This window comes from Euleptes europaea, chromosome 4 (genome assembly GCF_029931775.1).
Source record: "Euleptes europaea isolate rEulEur1 chromosome 4, rEulEur1.hap1, whole genome shotgun sequence".
Classification (NCBI taxonomy): Eukaryota; Metazoa; Chordata; class Lepidosauria; order Squamata; family Sphaerodactylidae; genus Euleptes; species Euleptes europaea.
The window spans coordinates 46,265,033-46,292,880 of NC_079315.1; the positions used below are offsets into that span (position 1 = coordinate 46,265,033).

Sequence of the window (27,848 nt, forward strand, 5' to 3'; positions counted from 1 at the left end):
TATATTTGCCGGATGGGGTTGTCCAGAGGTCCTTATGACTGACAACGCTCCTCAATTTACAGGGGGAGAATTTGCTCAATTTGCAAAAACTTACAATTTCCAACATGTTACAGCTAGCCCCCACTTCCCACAGTCCAACGGAGAGGCAGAAAGAGCTGTACAAACAGCAAAGCAAATTTTAAAACAAGATCCTTTTCTGGCTTTATTGACCTATCGTGCTACTTCCATAAATGCAACTGGATATAGTCCAGCACAGTTGATAATGGGTCGACAACTACGAACGCCACTTCCAACTTTGGCAACAACTTTGTATCCTCAATGGCCCTATTTGAAGAAAGCCCGTGCTACGGATGAGAAGGCAAAAGCCGCATACAAGAGACATTATGATCAACATCATGGAGTTCAGTCACTGCCAAAGTTCACCACTGGGTCACAGGTGAGAATAAAGCTCAATGACGAAAAGGAATGGTCTGATCCTGCAGTAGTTTTGAAACAGAGTCAAACACCACGATTATACCTTGTAGAAACCAGTACTGGAACAGTTAGGAGAAATAGAAGACATTTGCAACATATACCAGAAGAACGTTCAGAAACAACACCAACCAAAGCTCCAGCAACTGAAAACCCAGACAACGTTCAAAGCTCATCTACAGATCACCAGACCGGAACTGACTCACCAGTGTCTGACCCAGGTCCAGTTCAGTCTACAATTAACAAATCTTATCCTCCACCTTCAAACCCTGAGAGAATGACCTCAAGGCCACCACCACGTGGTTTGCCTGCTTATACATATTATTTGACAACTCCTCGTCTTTCTAGAGCCTTTTGTTTAGCTAGATTGAATGCTAACCCCTCTATGGTTATGCAGGGCAGAATTTTGAATATACCATATCCAGACAGGACCTGTCCTTGCTCTTCTGGCTCTATCGATTCACTAGCTCATGCCCTTTTGGAATGCCGCTTTTACGAGGAACTTCGATCACATTATATCTCTCCCCTTTTAACATACAAATCTGCTTGTACTAGAGCTCTTGCACAAGTGTAAATGCAAGAAAAGGATCATGGTAGCTGCTTGCAGTCATAGTTATTGTACTCTTGTTTGCATTTCCACTTGCACAAGATTTTGTACAACCAATTTCTGAGCCCTATACTATATTGGGAGGAAATCACTAGTTAGGAGATAGAATGGAGAAACTTTTGAAAAAACATAACCTACAAACAGTGTTTAAACCCACCAAGAAAATACAACAGATGATACGATCAGCAAAAGACAAAAGAGACCCCCTCACCTCTGCAGGAGTATATCGTATACCTTGCAGCTGTGGACAAGTTTACATCGGGACCACAAAACGCAGCATACAAACAAGAATAAAAGAACATGAAAGATACTGCAGACTTGGCCAACCTGAGAAATCTGCAGTGGCTGAACATGGACTGACACAAACAGGACACAGGGTCTTATTCCAAGACACTGAAAGACTGGACAGTTCTACCAACTATTTTGTCAGATTACACAGAGAAGCCATTGAAATTCATAAACATCAGCACAACTTTAACAGAAAAGAAGAGAGTTTAAGAATGAATAAGGCTTGGCTTCCTGTCCTGAAAACCTCCAGACTAACAAAGACTACAGTCAACAATAGCCATGCAGATTAGCTTTGGATTTCACACATTAACAGATCACTTCAGGATACAATGGTTCCATATTAACATACCACACCCTCATCAGCACATTATCTTGATACTTACAGGACAATGATTAGGACATTACCTTTGATACTTTTTGAAGGACAATGATTCAGCTCAACCCAACCCCTTTCTGACTATATATTACTCTTCCTACACACTTGACACTGAGAGACACTGTCCTTCAGTGTTACTCCTCTGAAGATGCCTGCCACAGCTGCTGGCGAAACGTCAGGAAAGAAAATACCAAGACCACGGTTACACAGCCTGGATAACCTACAAGAACCAAATCACTAGCTGTTGCACAAGATGCTGGGCAGGCAGAACTGCGCTAAGCCCAGTTAGGTTTCCACTAGTGCACTGCTGGATCTAGGCTACTGACAATTATAACTGATTTTAAATTTTGTCTTAATGTCTTGTTTCAGAGTTCCTGTTTCTATAGAACAAACAGTATAGCATCAGATTTTACACTGCTTCAGTCAGCAAGTCTGCTTGGGAACTACAAGCTGAAACTGAAGTTCCTGACTTCAAAGTGAAAAATTCTTTTAGATAAAATTTATTACAGCATTAAAAAAGAACAATCCAATCCAAACATCAACCAAAACATATAGGAATATAAAACACATAAAACATATAAAACATAATATTTCAAACAACCAATCACATTATGAACCACCTCCATCTGATTCTAGACTTTTAAATATATTTTCCATTTTTGAAATTGTAGGACTCCATACTTAGTCTAAATCCTCTATGTTTTTGTCATTTTGGTAATAAGCTAATTTAATCAAGACATAGGTGTCTTTCACTTTATCAAACCAACCAATTAAATCTGGTGAGTTTCAAGGTGAAATTTATTTGCAAATGCTGCAGTATGTCTGCATTTCCAGCACTTCTCACGAAGTGCCTTTAATATATATATTTAATGCACCTTATTTCTTTCATTTTGATTTGCAGCCCCTTAATATTATTTTTTTCCAGCAAGATCTGCAAACTGCAATGGCCCTTAAAACCTTAACTACAGTGGAGATGCAATGTTCCAGACTTCTTTATTCTTCTTTACAGAAAAGATTAGTACATGGCTTTTGTGATCCATATAACTTAACTGATATTGTTCCCTCCTATTATGAGGTCAGAAGGCCACTGCACACCATACAATCCTAACATACTTTGGGGCTTTGATCAGTTATTTGCATCCTTCTAGTGCAAGGGACTGTTTAGTTTGATACTTGTGCTGCTGTCAGAGACAATAAGGGTCAGTAGTTGTGGTGACAAATTAGTTTTGACAAGCTTAATGACCTCAAGGAAGAAAAGTCTGCAGTCTTGATAGCAAGTGTGGAATAATTGGTAAGCTCAGCCAAACAGGGGATGTGTTAAAATCCCAAATCCTTTTTGGCAGGCCAATTTCACCGTTCAGCAGAGATGGGGATGGACGGTTGCCATCAGCTTCTACAGGCATACAAAAGTATCAACAGGGTTTATTTCAATCCATTGAATTGCATCTGGTGGGACACTGAGAAGAACAATTGGGGCTTTCAACCAATGTTCATGGTATAAAGTTAAGCAGACAGCAATAAGGAAACTGGCTTTATGAGAACAATTTAGAATGTGGTCGTTGTTATAATTTGAAAATTACCAGATAGTTGGGCATACTCTTGCATATGCCCATTAGGAAAATACTCTAATTTTATTTGATCTTTAAAACTGATACCTCATAAAATAGATCAATATATCTAATTCTCAAAGTGACCTAAATTGTGGATAATTAAATAGACATTAGAGGCATGAAAAGACAAAACAGATCTTTCTACAAACCTCAGAAATGTCCAAGATTGAAGAAAAATCTGAAAGCTTAAAAATAAAAAACCTCTAAATAATAGGAGCAGCACCTTTAAGAAACTAATGCCCTTAGTGACCACTGCTGGGCAACCATAACAGTACTACCAGTAGAAGCCTTGGTTTTTGTCACTAAAAGACAGAGGGAACAGCAGGGCCCTTTCCAGGGCTGTTTTGGCCTTTAAAAGAGGACTCAACAGGGCCAGGCCAAGCAGCAGCCACAGGGCAACTTGATACCTAAGGTTGCCAATCTCCAGGTGGTAGCTGGAGATCTTCTGCTGTTACAACTGATCTCCAGCCAATAGAGATCAGTTCACCTGGAGAAAATGGCCACTTTGGCAATTGGACTCTATGGCACTGAAGTCCCTCCCTTCTCCAAACCCCGCCTTCCTCAGGCCCCACCCCCAAAAGCTCCAGGTATTTCCCAACCCAGATCTGGCAACCCTATTGATTCAGCTGTTTTCAGTCTGCTTGCTAAACAGTAGCCACCTCATGAAAGCCAGTGTTGTATGGTGATTAGAGTTTCAGATTAGGTTGTGGGAGACCCAGGTTTTAATCTCCACTAACTAGGTGACTTTGGGCCAGTCACACACTCTCAGCCTAACCCACCTCACAGGTTGTTGTGAAGATAAAATGGAAGATAATAATGTAAGCTGCTTTGGGTCTACATTGTGGAGAAAGGTGGCGAATAAATGCAGTAAATAAATAATAAATATAGCTGAAGAGTGGGAAGGCAGATAAAAGGTAGGCTGGTTAGTGGATAGGAAGGAGAAAATGAAGCAGGTAAAGGGAGAGATGGGGGGCTGTCAGGAGGAAGGAAATAGGAAATAGTGTGGGGAAAGGGGATACTGGGGAAACTGGTGCCCCTCACGAGTTTCCTACTGCCCAACTGGGCCAGGCCTGGTGGCCAGCACTATGCATCCTGACCAGAGTTTTCCATTGAGAGGCTACCAGGGAGAGAAGAAGGGGAAACTGAAGATGGGGGAAGAGATAATGGTAGGTTATCTGCTGCGTGGAAAGGATCAAAGGAGGCAGGAAGAGGGGTGAGGCTAAAGGGGTTTCCAGCATAGGGAAAGAGGAAATAATAGAGGAGTAGAAAATGGGATGTCCCTCACAAGTCCTTGCAGGTCCTCCACTTGTAATATCGAATTCTGCATATGCAGTGAATGCAGTTGTATGATACTGTTAATTTGTTGTTGTTATTGCTACATAATTATAGTGTAATAAAGAACAGAATGCACAGTTTTCAGGCTTATTATACCAACTGGATGAAGCAAGAGCTGCAGCAGCACAAGAATATACAACACATTGTTTATTCTAATAAATTATTTATTTAGTCTAAAGAATGATGGGGCTAGCTAGAGCAACCAGGCATCCTCTTTTTTCTACAATAAAATTATATACAGCTCCCCCCCACCCAACACACACAGTACCCTCCAGCAAGGCCATCCCACAACCATTATATGGGGACAAAACATTGAGCTTCTGTTGCCTGATCTATGCTATTTCTAAAAGAAAACATAGGATTTCTATTGTCTGTTTTGTCATGAATGTTGGATGTTGTTCCAGATAGTGAAAGGAGAGTTTTCAGCTGAGTGAATCAAATGGAACAAAAGGTCCTCCCCACACACATACCCCAGCCATCATATTTCACTTACAAGCAGGACGAAGAATAAAGAATGCATACTTCATATGCTTAAAAGAATTTCCGGTATATTTCTAGTACATGTTCTTTCTCCATAAAACACCGGGCTTAATCCATTTCCAAACAAACATAGCCTAATTAGAAAAAGCTGAGGGAACTAAGCAGAAAAGCACATAAAATGTTTACTGAGCATACTGAATGTTGCAAGAAATTTGCATATGGATTACTTGAGAGGAGAAAAATAGAAACGTTCTCAGCCTGTTTGTTACTCTGATGGACTCCCACTGACTGAAATACAAGCCTTTTTGCCTTTTTCTTTTTAACCCAACTGTTCTTTTTGGCAAACTTCATCCTCCAATTGAATACTCTGGTTCTGTATTTTACCCTGGGCAAAAAAGCAAGAATGGGCACAGAAGAGGAGACTGCTTAGGTTTTAAATGTTAGGCTATATTAATTTAGTTCCTTTTTAAACCTAGGATAATTGAATGAAGGTGAGAGTGTTTCTGATAGAAAATGCAGACTTTTTTTCTAGATTGGATTATTACATAAAAGCATCTAAATGTAAGATTCTAATATACTTTAATCAAATAAAAGCATCCTGTAGAGAGCCACCTGCTTTGTACTGAATTCTTGCTCAGTAAGAATTACCATGTTTTTATAAGGTGCTGTAATTATAAATGTTGATAATAGGAGCACAACATATTGAATATAAAGTGCCAGAAGTCTTATTTCAAAAACATGTATATACCTATGGTATATAGGCTGTATTACAGCCAAGTACTCATTTTATGGAATGGCTCATAGGGAACTGTTAGTAAGGGGGGGATAATCAACTACTGCATTAACAGAGAGTTCAAGGATATGTTCCAAAGGCAGATGTTGCAACAACCTTGCTGAAGTTAAGTAGATCTCAGTCTTGCCAGTGACAACTGCCAGGGAAGTAGCCCAGAGTTCCATGATGGAAGGAAGACATCAGTGCACTTAAATAATCTTAATGAAACATCTTCCAAAAGTTTCTAATTGCTGTAGAGTGTCAGTAAATCAAGCAACTACATGTGTAGGCTCAGTCAGTGCGGATCTTTCTCAACTGCCCTATTCTCCCTTCTTGGAAAGACATTGGTTTTTGTAGGGTCTTATAAGATCTGGTCTATAGGATTAAGCTTACCTATCCAGATAGCACACAAGAGACTGGCAGCTTCAAGAATGTTCTTCTTTATTGCTTCACACACTTGGAACTACAACCTACACACACTGATTTAGAACTAAGGTTCCTCCCATATAGGCTTAGAGAGGGGAAACAGAAACTAGCTTGTAAGGCGTCAGTTAAAGGCATACCCACACATATACATAACAATTAATTACAAATGTTAGGGATGTGCAAAAAAAATTCAGTAAAATTTGGGTTCAGGTTTATTAGGCCCAATTTTGGGGGGGGGGACCCGAAATAAGCCGAATTCCCATACCGGTAAATATGGGGATTCAGTTTATTTTCGGGTTTCCTGAAAATATTCAGCCCAGGGGGGGGGCATTTTTTGAAGTAGAACCCCCAAACTTGCAGGGTAGCTTGCAGGGACTCTCCTTGTAAGAACCGCCAGGTTTGGTGAAGACTGGGTTGGGGGGTCCGAAGTTATGGGGTCTGGAAGAGGTCACCCCCTCCCGCCTCCATACAGAAGCATTGGAAGGTAAGAGATTCTCTATTCGCTAATCGGCTAATGCTTGTCTATGGAGGAGGGAAGCGGTGACCTCTCCAAAGCGCATAACACCGGACCCCCTGACCCAATCTTCACCAAACTTTGGGTTCATACAAGGAGAGTCCTTGCAAGCTACCCTGCAAGTTTGGCATCTCTGCCTCAAAAGATGCCCCCCAGGGCTGAATTTTTTCGGGAAACCCAAAAATAAACCAAATTCCTATATTTACTGCTACCATATTTCAGCTACCCTGAAAATTTGGCACCTCTACCCCCAAAAATTCCCCCACAGGAGCTTTGCAAAAAAATACCCTTTGTTTTCTATTTTGGGAATTTTCCATTAGCCAACTTTCACTACATAGACGCAATCCTGCGGAGAACCCGAAAAAGCCGGATAATTACCTGTTTTTTTCCGGAGGTCATTAATTCATAGGGTTGCCATAAGTCGGAAGTGACTTGACAGCACTTAACACACACATACCGTGGTGTACAGTGCTGTACTGTGCTCTACTCTACTCTACAGTACTATACTGTACTATACTATACTAGATAGCTGAACTTGCCATATTCTCTCTGGCTTTAGCCTTTGTTTGTAGCCTTAGTAGGTAGCAATCAGAGAGTGAATTACAGGAGATACATTTGGAGCTGGAGTATAAAACAGGGCACAACTTGCACTTGTTTGTTTATTTGTGGCCTTTTAGCTCACCTTCTCTAAAAAGGAGTCGAGGTAGGTTACAATGTATAACATAAGCCACGTCAAAAACAAATCATATTTCATGCTACACAACCAGAGATCCATTCACCATAATCATAATGTCATACCACTTCAGATGACCTGAATCACAAAGACACCGCCTGTTGAATAATTTGGCTTTGCATAGCCTCCAAATGAACAAAGTGGGCACCTTCCCGACATCTTTAGAAGACTATTTCACCAGGAAGTGGCTATTGCTATAAATGGAGGATAGGCAGATGCTTTTCTCACTTGCCTATCAGACCTTGGTCAGCAGAGGAGAAATGTAATGCATGAACAGCTACTGAGTTTTGGCATAAGGAGGAAGTGGTTTGACAGGATATACTGCCCAGTCCATTTGTCTGGGAGGAAAGTGTGGCTTTTGACTGTGGGCAATGTGGGCCAATCCTACAGACTGTAGCCCAGCCCTCTGAACCTGGAAATGTGCCTAAACACCTGTCCCTAAAGTTGATTCGCTCTTGTTCAAGCCACATAGCTAGTGTTGCCAGCCCATGGGTGGTACCACCAGTGCAATGGCATTATGTCATGTCTGGAGAAAACCTGGAAGTGACATCACACCTGCTGCATGCACCCCACATATAGGTTTCAGTGCAGTGCATCCCACTTGTCTGTCTGCCTATCTATTCATCCACCTACCTAGATATCTTTTATTCTGCCCTTCCTCCAGGGTGCTCAAAGTGGTAAATTTGGCTCTGCCTTGCTCATTTTATCCTCACAGCAATCCTGGGATGTAGATTAGGCTGAAAGTATGGGATTGGCACAAGTCAATCATAAGCTCTATGGGAATTTGAAGCTGGAGCTCCCAGATTCTAGTGCAACACTGTAATCAGTACACTCCTCTGGCCTTTAAGCCTTAGTCTCTGTCCAGAGTCATTTGTGATAATGGAAATCAAACAGCTGCTTTGAGGAGCCTTCTTTTTAAATATGCTAGGAGTAGACGACATAAGGCAATATGGCCTTGTAAAGTCTGCCACATGAGCAACTGCTGTCTGCTCCCCCTAAGATTCCATCCCTTCTATCCTTACCCCCCCCCCCCCATGAAGTACAAATTTGCCACCTGACTAAGTATAGGAACATTTGTTTCTATTTTTTAAACACAAAAGAAACCATCAAGTTCAGTGGAATGGAGAAAGCCTGTGCCCACAAGAATGTGCCTATGTAAAAACACAGGAATGCACTTTGTTGATGATTTATTTAGTGGGGTTTCAAGCTAATCTTGAATTTCTGAGGTCAATGTTTGACTAAGGATATTTCATTTCTGTGCAGGTTCCCCTTTCTGAGCTAAGAGCCCCGCGGCGCAGAGTGGTAAGCTGCAGTACTGCAGTCCAAGCTCTGCTAACAACCTGAGTTTGACCCCAACTAAAGTTGGTTTTAGGTAGCCCGCTCAAGGTTGACTCAGCCTTCCATCCTTCCGAGGTCGGCAAATTGAGTACCCAGCTTGCTGGGGGTAAAGGGAAGATGACTTGGGAAGGCACTGGCAAACCACCCCATAAAACAAAGTCTGCCTAGTAAACTTCGGGATGTGACATCACCCCATGGGTCAGGAATGACCCGGTGCTTGCACAGGGAACTACCTTTGTGGTCCCATGGGCAAACGGCTCCCCAGAAAATGGGTGAGGGAGGAACAGCAAAATAAACACACAAACAATGTACTTTTTGGGTAATAAAATGGCCACAGATTTATTGATCACAACAGAATGGAGCATTGGTGGAAAACCATGGGGGCGGATCCAACAGAAAACAGCACCATCCCCTACATGACAGCCCCTCAAGTACTTGAACATGGTTATCATAACCCCTCTCAGTCTTCTCCTCTTCAGGCTAAACATATCCAGCTCCTTCAACCTTTCCTCATAGGACTTGGTCTCCAGACCCCTCACCATCTTTGTTGCCCTCCTCTGGACACGTTCCAGCTTGTCTACATCTTTCTTAAATTGTGGTGCCCAAAACTGAACACAGTACTCTAGGTGAGGTCTAACCAGAGTAGAGTAAAGTGATACCATGTGTGTAAAACGGAAAGTTTTTTCTTTCTATCGATCTTAGAAATTTTGTGGGTTTTTTCACAGTTTGAAGGCTGCAAGAAGACCTTTTCTAGACTAGAAAATCTCAAGATTCACTTTAGGAGCCACACTGGAGAAAAGCCTTACCATTGTCAGCAACCAGGCTGTCAAAAAGCATTCAGTAATTCCAGCGATCGAGCCAAGCACCAGAGGACGCACCTGGATACGGTAAGGGGGGGAAAGTGTCTAATTTCAGATTTCCTCTTATTATCCTGTTTCAGTGTTATTCCTTACTTTGTAATCTGTTTTTCAAACAGTCAGTTTTAAAGAACTAAAAAGATGTCATACGTGGACAACTGGGAAACTGAATTTGGGACCAGAGCTTTTTTAATCCAGTGTTCTGAAATTCAGCTTTTGCCACAGCAAAGGGTATTGTGGAATTAGGTCAGAAACTGATATGAACAGAGCAGGGTGGCCCCTTATAAGAAGCCAATGTAGACCCCCCCCTTCCTCACCATAAATCTTATAGTTCTGCAGCTATGCATCTCAGCAGGCTCATCCCCTCTAAGCAGAGGTTCAGCAGGAGAAGAGCCTGGGTAAGAGCAGGCTGGAGTGCCCGATGCAGAATAAGAACACTTGTATTGCACTTTTACATGCTTTGACATACATTTATTTCAAATACAGCAATTGTTGCCCTGAAAAAAATTGTGATGGATGGAGCAGTATAGAAGGAACTCTGTAAAGTTTGCGTGTGTGTGTAAAGTGCCATCAAGTCGCAGCCGACTTATGGCGACCCCTTATGGGGTTTTCAAGGTAAGAGATTATCAGGGGTGGTTTGTCAGTGCCTTCCTCTGTATAGCAACCCTGGACTTCCTTGGTGGTCTCCCATCCAAATACTAACCAGGGCTGACCCTGCTTAGCTTCTGAGATCTGACAAGATCAGGCTAGCCTGGGCCATCCAGTTTACTGTAATGTAAAGAAAAGAAAGGAGACTAGCATTTACCAACCAATCCTAATAGTCTGTATAAGAAACTGACAATGTGCACATTAAATGATTGCATGGAGAAACAACTTTTTAATAAATATATATTACCTGTAAAAAAAAAGTCTTATATTCCAATGCTTTTGAAGATTTAAGATTTGCTTTCTACTTTTATTTCTAGTCTGCCGTATCACAGACTAACCTTTCCCCTTCATTCTCTCTTTCTGAAGTAGGTTTCTTCTATACCTCTCTGTCTTGGACTTTACTACAGCTTCTTTACCTGACCCACTAAAGAAATGTAATTCCTGACTATTCCAAAGGTTTCTATGGGGGTTACATAATTGTAAGTACAAGTAAAGATGGTGAATATTTGATCAATATATGAACATCAGTTCCTCCTGCTTGTTCCTTTTCTTTTGCACCAACATAATGTGCCCCAGCATTGACAAGGTTCTCCTCCACCTATCCAAACAGAACTTTTGCTTCCTGTATAAAAGTTCCACTGGTGATCAAAACCTTACTGATCCTACTCCTAGTGTCTGGATGTTCCCTGACATCAAATCAACATAGACAATTGCCAGCAGAGGCTGATAACAAAGCAACTGATTTTGTAACTACCATATGTAATATACAGACTTTGGAATACAAAATGTGTTTTTAGAAGTCAAACCATTCACTTCCTCTTTCTTTTCAACCTGCTTTATCTTATGTTTCTTTAGCCATGCTATAAATATATAGCCATTTTGCTTGTGACATTACACTGTATTAGTACAATCTTGAGGGAAGCACCATTTTTTTTAAAAAAAGAACAAAACACTGACATAATATCTTTCCTTCTGTTGTAGAAACCTTATGCTTGCCAGATTCCTGGATGCACCAAACGATACACGGATCCAAGTTCTTTAAGGAAGCACGTAAAGGCCCACTCCTCCAAAGATCAACAGGCTAGGAAAAAGGTAATATTCAAAGGTCTCCACTATGCAAAAGAAATATATAGCAGAAAAAAATATATGAGTCTTCAAATATAAAGGTATACCAAATCAAATAAAATCAAACTTATTTATAGTCAATGACCAAGATAATCTGATATAATACTGAAAAAAGTGTTAAAACTATCAGATGTTATTAATACAATAACATAATAAATCCCTGCTACTCCAACAATACAGACATAGATGTATCCACATACATACCTACTTACATATAAATATATACACACACATGTAATGGTTTTCAATATATTTAGGTTTAAAAGTATAGATATTGACAAACGTCAGCATTTTTTTACTCTTCTTAACTTTTCTGAATGGGAAATAATGGGAAAGAATGAGTTGCTGTGAGAAAAAAAGCCTGAAGGGAGTTGGAAAACAGCAGAAAACAGATGGCTAAAATCAGATGATGTCTGGGAACAGAGCCAGACACTTGTTGACAGTTTGAAGAAGGGGGGGTTTAAAAGCTGTGCTTTTACACTTCTCCCTCCCCCCAATGGGAACGGGAAGGAGATTTTCTGCCTATGTGGTTTTTCCTTTAAAGTGGTTTGGCCTTTAAAGTATAATAGAAATACATTATATGCAATCAGTTTTAATAATGACTTATTTTGTCTCTGTGGTCAATTGAAGTGTGAAGTGGAAAATTTATTGTGAGAATACATTTTGATATCAATGTTTATATATTATTTCCTATGTCATCTATTCATCTGACATGAGATCAAGGTTAAGGATAAATGTTAAGGGAAATTTTGTCTTATTAATGTATTTTATGTCTTGATATGAAATTCCAATATTCTCAAAACAATATTTCATTGATTCTCATAACAAGTGACCTCTAGAGGGTATTTATAGGGACCTAAAATTGTAAGAAGTTGGAAATTCTTTGTCAGGCATGTCTGCATGCTGTCTGTCTAAAGAATTTCCCCCGGCATGACACACAATAACGGGTATGTAACACTGTATTTTTATTTCCTGTATCCAGATCTGTTATAACTTGATCTTATCTGTTGAAAATTTTCCATGTAATATAACTCATATTTCATATATACTAGTGTAGTTTTAATTTTAATAATACTGAAGCATTAACAATAAAAAGGAATTATAACATAATTCAAAGTTGTGTCATTGCTTGAAGTGGCTGGTTAAGCAAGATAATGTATTTTTAGTGAACTACAAAATCTAGAAACATAGTCACTTATCACAGCAATTGATCTGCTTCACACACACACACACTTGATATTAACATAGATTGCATTGCATTCAAATGCACATAAATCTCCATACATGGAGTGCAATTAATAAAAGGATGAAGTTAACATTTAATAATACTTAGGCTACCTTCTTCTGCCTTATTAGACATGCCAGTGCACAAAATCTTGCCACCTTAAGGGTAGTTTCATTAAAGCAGTCAGCAAGAAGAAGGGCAGCTAAGGGTAGTTTCATTAAAGCAGTCAGCAAGAAGAAGGGCAGCATAAAAAGAAGTTGGTCTGCCTGGATAATTATGCAGTATTGGACTAATATACCTAGTTTGGATCTCCTGGTAAAAACAACAGAAAAATAGGACATACTCGATAGCTTCTACCTTGCCTGGCTGTCAGGGGCAAAGGTGCTGTGCATAAGGAGTGCATGCATATCTCCAGTAAGGGCAGATGGAAGTGCTTTAAATCGGACTAAGGTAAAGGCTTGGGAAATTCTAGTATATAAAGATAATTTGAAGGAACAAAATTTTGATTATGATCTTTCACTACTGGTAAAAAAATGAGCCTGTGATCTACCAACTTGAAGGATGATATCCCTTAACCTTTGTTTAATTAATGTTTTAGCTCTTTGATATCCAAGTTGTAATAAAGCTTTGCTACTATAGCCAAGATGATGGAGTTGGTCCTCTATTGCTATCAGACACCTTGAGGGGAAATTATCAGCAAGGATTAGCGAAGTTGGGTGGAGATAGATTTAGCTTAAGCCAAAGGTTTATAGCTTGAAACCAAGCATGTGTTTCTAAAGACACCAGTCCTGCTTCTAATCTAAGCAGGGCATTCAAAATACAACGAGGTACTCGAAAGAAAGATCTAAGAAATTTGGACTGAATTACTTCTAGTTTATGATAATCTTTATGTAAGCATATCTGGGAGCCATACATAAGTTGTTGAATCACCTTACCTTGAAAAACATTCAATGCACAGGGTATGTGGGAACCCCCTTTTGTAAAACAGAATCTTAAATTTGCTGTGGTTGATCTTTGGGCTGCCTCAGATACATGAGATAACTGAACTGACCATGAACCAGATGACTGGAACACTATTCAAAATATTTGAACATTTTGACTTGCTCAATCTTGGAACCATCAATCTGCCATCTATGGTTGGAGATCTTTTTAGAGAAAACAACAATTTTAGTTTTTGAGAGATTGATTGTTAAGTGGTGGTGGAGAGAATGACAGTATCATCTGCATATAATAATGTGGCAATAGATCTACCGTATATACTCGTGTATAAGCCGACCTGCGTATAAGCCGAGGTGCCTAATTTCACCCCAAAAATGGGGAAAAATTAGGCACCCGCATATAAGTCGAGGGTCGGCTTATACAACGCCCCTGCCCCAGGTCGCCCTCCCGCTCGGGCCCTCCAGACCCACCCTGACCCCAGCGCCACCCCCTCCCGGGCCTTCCAGACCCACCCCGACCCCAGCGCCACCCTAGGGGGGGTGGGGCCCTGCCTGAGCACAGGAAGGCCACACTGGCCGCTCCCAGGCCGCAGGGAAGGCGCGCGGGCCAGCGGCGGCGGGGGCAGCGGTGGTGGTAAGTTCCCCCTCCCTCCCCCCTACCGTATTGACCCGCGTATAAGCCGGGTTGGTTTTTTTCAGCCCTTTTTTGGGGCTGAAAAACGCAGTTTATACGCGAGTATATACGGTACTTGCCATACTGGAAGTCAAGATTGGATAGAGACTGAACCATAGAGTTAATATAAAAATTAAACAATAAAGGGTCGAGAATGCAGTCTTGCTTTACACCTATCCTTACTAGAATCATGTGGGTTATGTAACCCCGGGCATTGCATCTTACTGACAGATGGGTATTCTCATGCAATGTGCGAATAAGGAAAAGCAATCTACAATCTATTGCAGAAGCTTATAATTTTGAACATAGTCTATTGCGTGATATACTGTCAAACACCATCTTGTATTCAACAAAGGCTGGGTAAAGAGCCCCATGTGACCTCGTGGTATATTTCTCTACCAGGTGGTGTAAAATCAGACACTGATCTAGAGCAGCCACTTCTGAAGCCTGCCTGTTCCTTGGCAAAAATGTTCTCCTTGTCAAGCCAGTCCCACAGCTTCCAGCATAGATGTCTTGCATAGAGCTTACCTACCACACTAAGGAGGCTAATTGGGCAATAGATGAATACAATTTATCCCCCCTTTTATATATCAGACCTGTTAAATCCACTACCTTTTCTAAAAATGGGTGGTTTGACCTTCAATGTAGAAAGGCCAAGAAAGAGCTAGTATTTTACACAAGACAAACTCATCGTCGCCAGGGAGGAGTTTTTATCAAGTTCCTCTCCTCACTGAAATGTGCCTACAAAAACCTCCTCAAGCAGAAAAAGCACGAACATGCTAAATTATTATGGCAAGAACTAGATTTGGCTGTGCGAGAGAAGAGGGAGGCCCATTTTGGGGAACTCGTCTTTTTCGGCCTTGGCAAACTCCCTTCCTTGATGGAAGCTCAAATCCCTGCAAAACTATGGTATGACCACTTTAGTCTAGTATTTGGGGCGTCCTCTATCAATTCGGAAAATGTAGCTCAGCAACGGGGACTCCCATATAACCTATCTACTTTACCACAATGGCCTCCTGTCACTGTGCCCGAGATCAGAGCCCTTATTGCATCGCTTGCCTTGGGCAAGTCCACTGGGGAAGACCTGATACCATCTGAGCTGTGTAAGTTTTGTCCTGAATGGTGGGCCCTAGTTCTAGCAAAATTATTTACTCAAATGAATGCAGCTGATGTCTTCCCAGCAGGATGGAAGCTAAGTATTGTGGTCTTGATATGATGACATGGTTCTGATTTCCCTTACACGCACAGGTTTAAGGAAGCTCTTTCATAGGCTGGGAGATTATTGTAAAGAAGAGGCCTTAAATATTAATTACTCCAAAACTAAAGTGATGATTTTCAGAAAAGGCCTCGCAAATTGAAATGGAGCATAAATGGCTCTTTAGTTGCCCAATGTAGTTCCTTCATATATCTTGGGATAACTTTTACTCAATTCTTATCTTGGAAGGCGCACCTGGAAACAATCAAATCAATAGCCATGAGATCAGTTGGTGCCATTGTGAGATTTTATTTTACAAAAGGAGAGTTTCTTATAGTTCTAGCTATAAAACCTTTCCTAAGTAAAGTTATTTCCCAACTATTATATGGCATTGAAGTCTGGGGTTGGAGTGATTGTCTGATGTCCAGCTTGGAATCTATCCAAAATTATTTCATGCGGACAATAGTTGCTTTACCTAAAGGAACCCCTGCAGCTCTGATGCGGGCAGAACTTGGCTTACCCTCTAATCGTGCCCGCGTGCATGTTGCCCTACTAAAATACCAAACAGAGCATCGTAAAGTTTCCACCAACATACTTGGCCATCTTAGCTTTGAGGCGATGCTCTCAAATGACAGGGCTTGGTCAACATTTTATAACAACATTCTCATTCGCTATTCCATCATGAATGACTCACGGGGTGTTCCTATCCCAGGTTTTACCATGCGGGATTGGGTGTTCAGGTGTGATGCTGCATCTGACGGCCAGATGATCTCCCAGTCTAAATTTTCGCCCTGGTTTAAACTGTTTAATAGAAACCATGAAAAAGCCCCCTACCTATCCAATATTTCTGCATTCAAGTTCAGAGCCGCTTTTACGTCAGTAAGATTTCAGACCATGCCAACAGCCATGTTAGCCGGATGCTATGCCCAAATCCCGATGGCCTCTCGCTTATGTATTTGCAGATCTTCAGAACTCGAGGACTTCCCCCATTACGTGTCGTATTGTTCTTTGTACCATGAACCCAGATCTAAATTTCTTGCCTCCTTTTTATCCAAGATTAGCTGTTTTAGTGACCAGGAGAAGCTTTCTTTTCTCCTGTCCAATACTGACTCTGTTGGTACTTACAATACGTCTCTTTTTGCCCTAGCGGCTAGGAAAATTCGAGCCAGCATTGCAGTTAAACCAGACAACACTTGTATTTGATTTAAATTTATTTTTGTTCTTCATTTTATCTGTTTTCTTGTTGAATCTGATTTGATTGTGTCTACTTGATTGTAATGGCCTTTGGTACCTACCTACCTACCTACCCTAATTTATAGAATTAAGATTTGTGTACTTTGTTTCTCATGGGCTACTGTACTGTTCTGTAGCCTTCCTCCATCTCAAAGAAACAAAATGAAATTATCCCTTTTATACCTTACTTATACATAATTCACAAATTTTTCATCATTGTCCATTTATTTTTGTCTGTCAACTAGAACTGGAAATATTTTTGCTAAGTGATCAACCAAAGAGCTGTAGTCTCAATCAAAAAAATATTTATAAATATGCTCTTAGGTTGTAATGTATAACATTGATATGCCATACTGTGCTTACAAGACCTTTGAGGACTTTATATGGCTTGCTCATATCATGCTTCGGTATTTTAAACATTTCCTGACATAATAATAAACAATAAACCTTTAAAGTCAGAATTGAGATTGTTTAAGATTTAATTAAAAATTAAAATTGGCTTGATGTCAAAAAACCTTTACAAAAGTGTGAATTCATTAGAAATAACCATAAAAATTCCAAGGTGATAAAGGCACAGTGAAGTAATAGCTCCAGCCCTAGGGAACCATTCAACTGAATAGAATGAGACCCTTTGCTGTTACACCCTGTTAGTCATGGATTTGTTTAATATATCCTGCTTGACGGCCTGTAATCCTCTTTTTAAACCTCTTGCCGGCACATTAAATGACAATATTTTGGTGTCTTAAGATGTTCTCTTCAAGCTGTCATGCACACATTACGTATTTTAGGAGCAATATATACATGGCAAGGAATATACTATGAACCTGTATTCTTACTTTGAAAAATTATGTCTACAGTGATAGAATGTCCATTGATTCCAGTACACCTGGGATTTCAGTAATTCCATTGGCATGTGGTTACACTGATATTGCCAGTATACTAATGAGTCATTAGAGCATTTTGCTTTTCCTTCTGGGGATTCAGTCAAGGCTTTGATAGCAATTTATTTGAACTCTGCATACATACTGTAAAGGTTTACTGCTTGTACCATAAAAGTGTACTACATCAGTGGAGATGTGCCCAGACTGGCAACATTATTCTTTGAAGGCAATAATTAAGGACTCCATGTGGATACATGTAACAGCATAGACCTTTCCAAGCCCTGCAAAAGTACTTGCACCTGTTTGAATTATTAGAAGCCCCAACTATAACTAGAACATGGGTGTTTTTAGGAGCTGTAGCAGGAGACCTCCAAGCAGCTCTCTTTTCTGCCCAATGGCACCTGAAATACCATCAGGAGGAAATGAGGGGATGTGCCAGCATCACACTGGTGCATTGATCTCATTCGGGTGAAAATCCTAAGTGACATCATGGACCCTCTAGGACATGGTGTCAAAGAAGCAGCCCATGGGCCAGATGCGGCCCCTCGAGGGCTTTTCTCCAGCCAGTGAGCTAAGGCAGCCAGCCCCCACCCCCTCCTTTTCTGGGTTTTCTGGGGCCGTGGCTGCCCCATAAACCCAGCAAGTGACCCTCCCCCATCCCGTTCTGGGCTAAGTGGGGCCACATCGCCCCACAAGCCCAGCCACCTAACCTCCCCGCCCCTCTTTGTCTGTCTCTCCCCCTCTCTTTCATTCTCTTTCTCTCTCTCTTTATCCCTTTTTCTTTCTTTCTCTGTCCCTCTTTCTCCCTCTTTCGCTCTTATCTGTTTCACTCTCTCTCTTTCTCCCTCACTCTTTCTCTCTCTCTCTCCCTTTCTTTCTGAACTGAGGGAGGACTGCAGGCTTGCTAGCCAAGGCAGCCCCCCCCCCATCCAGTTCTGTGCTGGCAAGCCCCCTGTGAGCTCGCCAGGCAAGGCAGCCACACACCCCCATCCAGATCTGGGCTGGAGAGCCCGCTGCAAGCTCACCAGCCAAGGCTGCCACCCTCCCCAGTTTAAAATGTAAAAAAAAAAATTAATGTGAGGGACTAGAGATAATAACTTTATAGAAGACACATGCAAAGCCAATTAATGATATTATTTTTATCGGTTCTTGTCGGTTATCCGGGCTGTGTGACCATGGTCTTGGTATTTTCTTTCCTGACGTTTCGCCAGCAGCTGTGGCAGGCATCTTCAGAGGAGTAACACTGAAGGACAGTGTCTCTCAGTGTCAAGTGTGTAGGAAGAGTAATATATAGTCAGAAGGGGGTTGGGTTTGAGCTCAAACGTCAGGAAAGAAAATACCAAGACCACGGTCACACAGCCCGGATAACCTACAAGAACCGATGAACTCTGACCGTGAAAGCCTTTGACGATATTATTTTTACTTTATCTTTTACTTAAAATACAAACATACTTAAAGAATAACAATAAGACTGTTAGATAAAAGAAAACACTGTAAGAATGTTATTGTTTTAAACTTGTTTACTTAATGGGTTTAAAACCCATTTTTATGTGAGACAAATGTTTGCTCTGAAAGAACGTTGGGTGGGAGACAAAAATCAGGAAGCATCTGAGTCCCCACCCCTTGAAACGCTGCTTTGTAATTGGCTGTAGTGCTTACTGTGAGAAAAACGTCATCGTTTTTACTTAACCCAGATTTCCAACTCTTTAAGGTAGCTTAGTCCCAGAACCTGCACATAGAGGTTTATGGGTATACTCTGGTGCCTAAAACTAGGAAGTATAGAAATTCTCCCTTCTTCCTTCCTTTTTCTCACCGTGGAATTGCTTCACAGCACTTAAAGTAATTTTTTCACAATACTTCGGCCAGGAATACCTCTTTCCTCAAAGACTATTCCTCCCCCCATGACCAGAGTAGGGACCTTTCCCCCCAAACTCTCTCTTTCATCATCCTTCAGGTTTTCCTCCCAGTCAAACTAGGCACAACCCATTACACCGAAACCTAGAATAAAAAACCCCTTTTTCCAGCAGCTCAGAGTCTTCTCTCTTAAGCTCCACCCACTCCCTGTATGTCCCTCTCATATACCGTCACTGACAGACATTAACCCTTAGTCCATCACAGTAAAATCATAAGGTTACCTGTTCATCACCTCTCAGTTTTTAGAACCAACCTAGCAACTGATACCATAATTATATCAATATTTGATTAACAGAAGTAAACGTTTATTTTGCAAGATATTATGAAGGCTTTACAATAAAATTATTGACTTATGTAATGTTGGGGTGAATGTTTTTAATGACGAGTAGGCTGATGTTCCAAAGGACATGGTAGGTACTAGGACATAGTAGGCCCACTGCAGGGACAGGAAAGTGAAATTGTAACAGGAGATGAAGAGAAGGCGAACTGCTCAATTCCTACTTTTCCTCAGTCTTCTCTTGCGAGGGAAATGGTGTTCACCATGGCAAAAACAATTAAATATGCCAGACATAGATGAGTGGAAAGATAAAATGCTAGAATATGCCACAATGGCTAAAATGACCCATATGTTGATCATGACTGATGAAGAAACTCTTGAACAGTTTAACGAAAAATGGAGTTTGTTTTATAGGTATATAGAAACCAGTAGCTAAAACTTTATAAAGCTGTAAAAAATGTTGGTCGAAGTAAAGGGAAGCTAATTTTTTTTAGCAGAACAAGAACAAAGGTACAACTATTGATTATAGCAAAATGAATATTTTTTAGTGGAACCAGTTGCTTTATTTAATCAATTAGAGAAGCAGTTGTGGTAATCATGAAGTATTTCCTTTTTATGTTAAAATGCTATCATTATTTTTTTTACAAAATTATTAGCAGACGGTCCCCCATCCTTTCCCTTTTTTTCCTTTTTGAAATAAACAAAATATTTTTAAAAAACACAGCAAAAACAGAACACATGATGAGGGATGGGAGTTGCAGCCTAGGATTGGCTTAGAGGTACTACATAAACATCTAATTTCTTTAAATGAAACTAAGTCCTCAGGGCCTGATGAACTGCATCCCAAGGTTTTAAAATAACTTGCAGATGTAATTTCTGAGCCTCTATCAGTTATTTTTTAGAATGCTTGGAGAACAGGTGAGGCGCCAGAAGATTGGGGGTGGGCAAATGTTGTCCCCATCTTCAAGAAGGGGGAAAAGGGGGGGTCCAGGTAATTCCCGACCCATCAGCTTGACATCTATACCTGGAAAAGTTTTAGAACAAATAATCAAACAGTCCTTGAGTATTTAGAAAGGATGGCTGTGATTAGTAACCGTGCCATCCTTAAGGGGGCCTCGGAGCCTCACAAGAACCAACATGACCCCTACACTGACATCAGTGCCAATTGCACCATGCAAACTGGCACAGACATTGGCACAGGGCAACTTACAGTGGCCCCAGGATGGCATGCAGCAGTATGAGCCTCCTGCACCTGTGCTGCCTTCCCAGTGGCATATGTCCAGTGTGAGTGCTCGCACCAGCATCCTGGGGGGCATTCCCAGGGTGTTCCCTGGGGAGGAGCTGCCTTTAGGAAGCATCCTAACCCCTTTTGGGTTGGAAAGGAGCCGCTGTGCAGGCGTCAAGATATGCCTGCAAAATTAGGGCACAGCCCTGTGGAACTCTATGGGAAGTTCCTTTCAGGAATGGGGTGTAAGAGCCAGCACTGTTTTATCAAAAACAAGTCATGTCAGACTAATCTTATCTCCTTTTTTGAGAAAGTTACTACCTTGCTGGATCAGGGGAATGCTGTGGAAATAGTTTATGTTGATTTCAGTAAGGCTTTTGATAAGGATCCACATAATATTCTTGTTGACAAGTTGAGAAAATATGGTTTGGATTCTGTCAGGTGGATCTATAACTGGTTGACAGATCACACCCAAAGAGTGCATGTTAATGATTCCTCATCCTCTTGGATAGGAGTGACAAGTAGAGTACCTCAGCTGAGCTGAGCTGGGGACTACAGGCAGGGGTGATTTTAAACTTTGCCTTTCTTAAAACCCTGGGAAGCCTAACTAAACTGAGAATTTAACTGAGGTTTGCTGGGAGAGGGTTGTGATTGTTGTGCCAGTGGGTGATTAAAGGTTCCTTGCTGCCTGAAAGCTTGATTGTTACCTTGTTAAGTGGGGCTGTTGTGGTTGGAGCTTGTGTGTGAGAGGTGGGGGCTGTGAGCATTTAAATTCCAAGGCTCCTGCTCGACAGAGGCGCGAGAGCTCAAGGGCTCTCAGCCTGTGGATTGTGACTGGGGATCTGTAGGGTGAGTATAAAATCTTGTTATCTTGGCAGAGTAATTCTCTCCATCCAGTTGGAGTACCGAGCAACCTGAATATCTATATGAATTAGCAGCAGATAGCTGCAGGGCAAGGAACTTCGGCACTCAGTTCTTATTTGGTACAGGAAAAGTGCAAGAGAGTAAAGGGCAGGGTTACAACACCAAAGAATAATATAATAATTAATTAATTAATAAAATACCAGTTATGAAGGTAGAAAGCCAGCAGGGGTCGGGGGGCTATCCAGTGTGCTGCATGGAGTGTCACATGTATGATTATCTGCCTGCTGGACAGAAATCGTGGGTGTGTGCTCGGTGCAGGGAGCTCCTGGCTCTCAGGAAGCAAGTTCCCTTCCTCGAGGCCAAGGTAGCTCAACTGGAGGAGCTGAGGCAGGCAGAGAGAGAGGTGACTAAGGAATCCGGGGATGAAATAGTCACATCCCAGTCCCAAGGTGACGGCAACCTGCCAGTCACGGATGATGGAGACCTTGGGGAAGGAGGCCAACTCACTGAGGTAGGGGGATGTGGTACCTTAGAAGGGACCTCTTCCTTGGTGGATGAACAGATATCCTCTCATCCCAAGGATATGCCTCGGAGGGGAGGGGGCTTCTTGTAGTGGGGGATTCAATCCTTAGGAATGTAGATAGCTGGGTTTCTGGCTGGTGCATGGACCGCATGGTGACTTGCCTGCCTGGTGCGAAGGTTGCGGACATTACCCGTCATATAGGTAGTCTGGTAGATAGTGCTGGGGAGGAGCCAGTGGTCGTGGTGCATGTTGGCACCAACGACGTGGGGAAATGTAGTCCAGAGGTCCTGGAATCCAAATTTAGGTTGTTAGACAGGAGACTAAAAGCCAGGACCTCCAAGGTAGCTTTCTCAAAAATGCTACCTGTTCCACGTGCAGGACCAGCTAGGCAGGCACAGTTGGTGAGTCTCAATGTGTGGATGAGACGGTGGTGCAGGGAAGAGGGATTTAGATTTGTAAGGAACTGGGCAACATTTTGGGACAAGCTGGGCCTATACAAGAGGGATGGGCTCCACTTGAACCAGGATGAAACCAGACTGCTGGTGCATAATATAAAAAAGGTGGCAGAGCAGCTTTTAAACTGAACCTGGGGGGAAAGCCAACAGGAGCTGAGAAGCATCCGGCTCGGGCAAACTCAGTGCACACGGACAAAGGGAAAATTGCTTCAGATTGCCCACATAGGAATTACTTAGACATGAAAGGGAATGGGGAAAAAAAAAGATGGATAGTCACTTAAAGATGCCCAAAGGCACATGCCAGGCAAGTCGAAAGAGAGAAACAGTGTGGAGGTGTTTCTATGCTAATGCTAGAAGCCTCCAAGCAAAAAAGGGGGAATTAGAGTGCCTGGTTTTAAGAGAAAACATAGATATAGTGAGCATTACAGAAACCTGGTGGAGGGGAGAGAACCAGTGGGATACAGTAATCCCTGGTTACAAACTGTATAGAAATGACAGGGAAGGGTGTATTGGAGGGGGTGTTGCTATGTATATCAAGGAAGGCATAGTGTCTAATAAGCTAGAGACCATAAAAAGGGCAGACTCGTCCACAGAATCCTTATGGGTGACAATTCCGGGCCCCAAAGGAGATATAGTACTGGGGACGTTCTATCGGCCCCCTGACCAAATGGCTTAAAGTGATCTTGAGATGGAGAATGAAATTAGGGAAGCATGTAAAGGTAATGAAGAAGTAATAATTGGACCTTCATATTGATTGGATGAATGTATGCTCCAGTCAAGCCAAAGAGATAAAAATTGTAGACATCCTAAATGACTGTGCCCTCGAACAGTTGGTCATAGACCCAACCAGAGGGGAGGCGATCCTGGATTTAATACTCTGTGGTGCTGCCAGTGACTTAATGCGGGATGTAGATGTAGTTGAGCCAGTTGGCAATAGTGGTCACAATGGCATCAAATTTAATTTATATATAAGTGGGAAAGTGACTGGGAAATCTCACACAATTACCTTTGACTTTAAAAGAGGGAACTTCTCTAAAATGAGAAAACTGGTAAAGAGGAAGTTGAAAGGAACAGGAGGGTTGAATCTCTTGAAAAAGCTTGGGGGTTACTCAAGTCCACATTGCTAGAGGCTCAGCTAGCTTGTATACCACAGGTCAGGAAAGGTAGTAATAAGTCCAAGAGGTCACCACCATGGCTAATGGGTAAGGTGAAGGAAGCAATTAGAGAAAAAAAGTCTTCCTTCAGAGACTGGAAGGTTTGCCCAAACGAGGCGAACAGAAGCAAACACAAACTTGCACAAAGGAAATGCAAGCAGATAATTAGAGATGCAAAAAAAGTGTTTGAGGGGCATATTGCCAAACACATCAAAACAAACAATAAGAAATTCTTTAAGTATATTAGGAGTAGGAAACCAGCTAGGGAAGCGGTTGGACTATTGGATGACAATGGGAATAAAGGAACTCTAAGGGAGGATAAAGCGATTGCTGAAAAACTAACTGAATTCTTCTCATCTGTCTTCACTGTTGAAGATACAGGGCAGATTCCTTCTCCTGAACAGAGATTTTGGAGAGGGGGAAATGAGGAACTGAGGCAAATAGTGGTAACAAGGCAGGAAGTCCTAGAACGTCTGGACAAACTGCAAACTAACAAGTCACAGTGACCAGATGGTATTCATCCTAGAGTTCTTCAAGAACTCAAATGGGAAATTGCAGAACTTCTAACAAAGATATGTAATATGTCCCTTCGATCAGCCTCTGTACCAGAGGACTGGAGGACGGCCAATGTAACACCCATTTATAAAAAAGGTTCCAGGGGGTACCCAGGAAATTACAGGCTAGTTACAGGCTAGCTTAACGCCTGTTCCGGGTAAATTGGTGGAAAGCATGATTAAAGATAGAATTGTCAAGCATATAGAAGGGCAAGGTCTGCTGGGCAAAACCCAACATAGCTTCTATAAGGGTAGGTCCTGTCTCACTAACCTATGAGAGTTTTTCAAAAGCGTCAATAAGCATGTGGATGTCAGCTCTTGACCCATCGAACCAGAAATCACCACAGAGACAATCAGATTCCAAGAAGATGGCTTTACTGGTCATTTAGGCAATACAGTGCATGAAAGGCAGGGTGACAGCTATGAGTTAGCTGTCCGTTATTTGGCTTTAAGAAGCATAGAAATGGCAGGAGATTATAGAACATAAACAGAGCAACAGTTCCCAGGATTTGTGTTCCCAGGACTTCAAACAGCTTTGGTATGTGTAATCGTCCTTGAGTCTGAGTAGTGCAGCAGAGAAACGAAAGTAAACATAGAAACCGAGATACAGGCCTGACATCCTGCTCCCCTTAAGACTCCCTCCCATCCGGAAAGGGGGCTGGTTTGTCTGGGTAGGCTGTGTGGAAGGCATTGACGAGTTTGGGGGCGGAGACATCTCGTGCGCGAACCCACTCGTCATAGGCAGGAAGGAAGTGCTTCCAGCGGATCAGGTATTGCAAGGTCCCATGATGTATACGGGAATCTAGGACTTTGGAAACTTCGAAATGTTCTTCCCCTCCCACCATTACGGGTTGCTCGGGAGGCGGCTCTGGGTGCCATTGCGAGGAAGCAATATGAGGTTTTAGGAGGCTGATATGGAAAACGGGGTGAACACGCCTCAGAGTCTTGGGGAGAGACAGCTCTACAGTGACTGGATTTATGAGTCGGGTAATTGGAAATGGGCCAATGTATTTGGCACTGAGTTTGTGGCAAGGACGGGTGGAGCGTAGGTTCTTTGTGGAAAGATATACCAGGTCACCCACTTGCACGTTCGGACTGGGGGAACGATGTTTATCCGCTTGTGCCTTGTACTTGCGCTTGGCTCGGTCCAGGTTGCTAACTAGCCAGGGCCATGTCGTACGGAGGGTGTATGCCCACGAGGCAATATCAGAATCCCCCTCCCCCTCGGATCCTTCTATAGGGGCGATACGACCGAAATCTTGTCCATACACCGCATAGAAGGGGCTGAAACCAGTAGGTTGATGCACAGCATTATTGTAGGCATATTCCGCAAAAGGTAACAGTTCTACCCAGTCATCTTGGTGGTAATTGACATAACAGCGCAAATAACATTCTAATACAGCATTGACACTTTCAGTTTGACCATCCGTTTGGGGATGGTATGCACTAGATAATCCCTGCTCCACCCCCACCAGCTTAAGAAAAGCTTTCCAAAACTTAGCAACGAAACTACTTCCGTGGTCGCAGATTATTTTGCGCGGAAACGAATGTAGTCTAAAGACATGTGACACGAATAGGCGGGCTAACTTCTGAGCGGAAGGGATCCCCGCACATGGAACCAAATGTATTTGCTTGGAAAATAAGTCAGTGATTACCCATAGTACAGTTTTTCCCCCACTGAGAGGGAGATCCGTCATAAAATCCATAGCGATCACCTCCCAGGGTTTGCTGGGAATTTCAAGTGGTTGCAGTAGCCCTGGGGGTTTGCCTTGAGATCGTTTGACTGTGGCGCAAATCGGACAGCTGCGAATAAATGAGTCGATATCAGAACGCATCCCCCCCCCACCAGAATTGTCTGCGCATTAGGTGGAGGGTTTTCAGGAACCCAAAGTGTCCAGCCGTTTTTACTCCGTGAGCTAAACGCAAGACTTCTTTTCGTAGCGTTTTGGGCACATACAATTTTGAATCTTTATACCAGCAACCCCCTTGTTCGATTACACCCGGAGGCAGGGTTTGAGCAGTGCGTTCCGCTAAGCATTGCGCCCGAAGGGAGTCTAAGAAGGAATCGGAGATGGGAACCCCCCCTTTTTGCGGTAGTAGAAGGATCAGAGACGGGGGTGGATGGGGGGGAAGCGCTTACGTGTGGTGTTATGTCGGGTGCAGACTGCTCGGCAGGCGGCTTGAGTGCAGGTGGCTGGGCGGCCGGTTGGGTCGGAAGGTTGGGTGCGTCGGCCATCGATTGTTTCCCCTGTGGGGGCAGAGTCTGGGATCGGGTCTGCATAGCCAGCACGGGTAGGGCTCCTCTTTGCGTGGGTGTAAATAAAGAATCTGTTGGCCGATCGAGTTTCACCGGGTACTGAGGTAATCGGGAGAGAGCATCAGCGAGTACATTTTGTTTTCCAGGTACATGTTTCAGGACAAAACGAAACTGAGCAAAGAAGTCCGCCCAACGCTGTTGTTTTGCGGACAATTTATGGGTCCCCATGAGGGCAGCTAGGTTCTTGTGATCTGTCCAGACTTCGAATGGGACTTTAGATCCTTCTAGGAATTGCCGCCATAGAGTAAGCGCATGGTGAACCGCTGATGCCTCTTTCTCCCAAATGGGCCAGTTCAATTGGGAGTGCGCAAACTTCTTTGAGAAGTAAGCGCAGGGATGAAGGAGACCATTAGGTCCTCTCTGGAGAAGCGCTCCTCCCATCGCCACGTCGGAGGCATCGACTTGCACAATGAACATTTGGTTTGGGTTTGGGTGCCGTAGCACGGGTTCCGAAGTGAAAAGGCGTTTGAGGGCTACAAAGGCGGCTTGGCACTGATCAGTCCACAGTATCTTGGCGGAGGGTAAGGTAGCAGAGCTTTTCAGAAGGTCGGTGATGGGCAGCGCCACTTGGGCGAAGTTAGGGATAAATCCGCGGTAGAAATTAGCGAAGCCCAGAAATTGTTGTACTTGCTTGCGAGTGGAGGGAGGGGCCCAATCGAGGACAGATTGGACTTTAGCTGGGTCCATGCTAAGGCCATGGTGGGAGATTATATATCCCATGCAAGTTATTTTGCTTTGATGAAATTCGCACTTAGCCAATTTTGCAAAGAACTGGTGGCTGCGCAGGCGTTACAGAACTTCCCGGACCAGAGTCACGTTCTCTTCCATAGTTTTTGAATA

The 27,848-nt window shown here is 42.5% G+C and overlaps 1 protein-coding gene across 1 annotated transcript in view; it reads left to right on the forward strand.

The window, feature by feature from the left end:
• Positions 1-27,848, forward strand: part of GLIS3 (GLIS family zinc finger 3) — a 260,740-nt gene that overhangs the window by 146,915 nt on the left and 85,977 nt on the right. The window contains exons 4-5 of the mRNA XM_056848674.1: positions 9,676-9,837; positions 11,437-11,547. Coding sequence (XP_056704652.1) covers positions 9,676-9,837; positions 11,437-11,547 — 273 coding nt within the window. The remainder of the gene's footprint in view (positions 1-9,675; positions 9,838-11,436; positions 11,548-27,848) is intronic.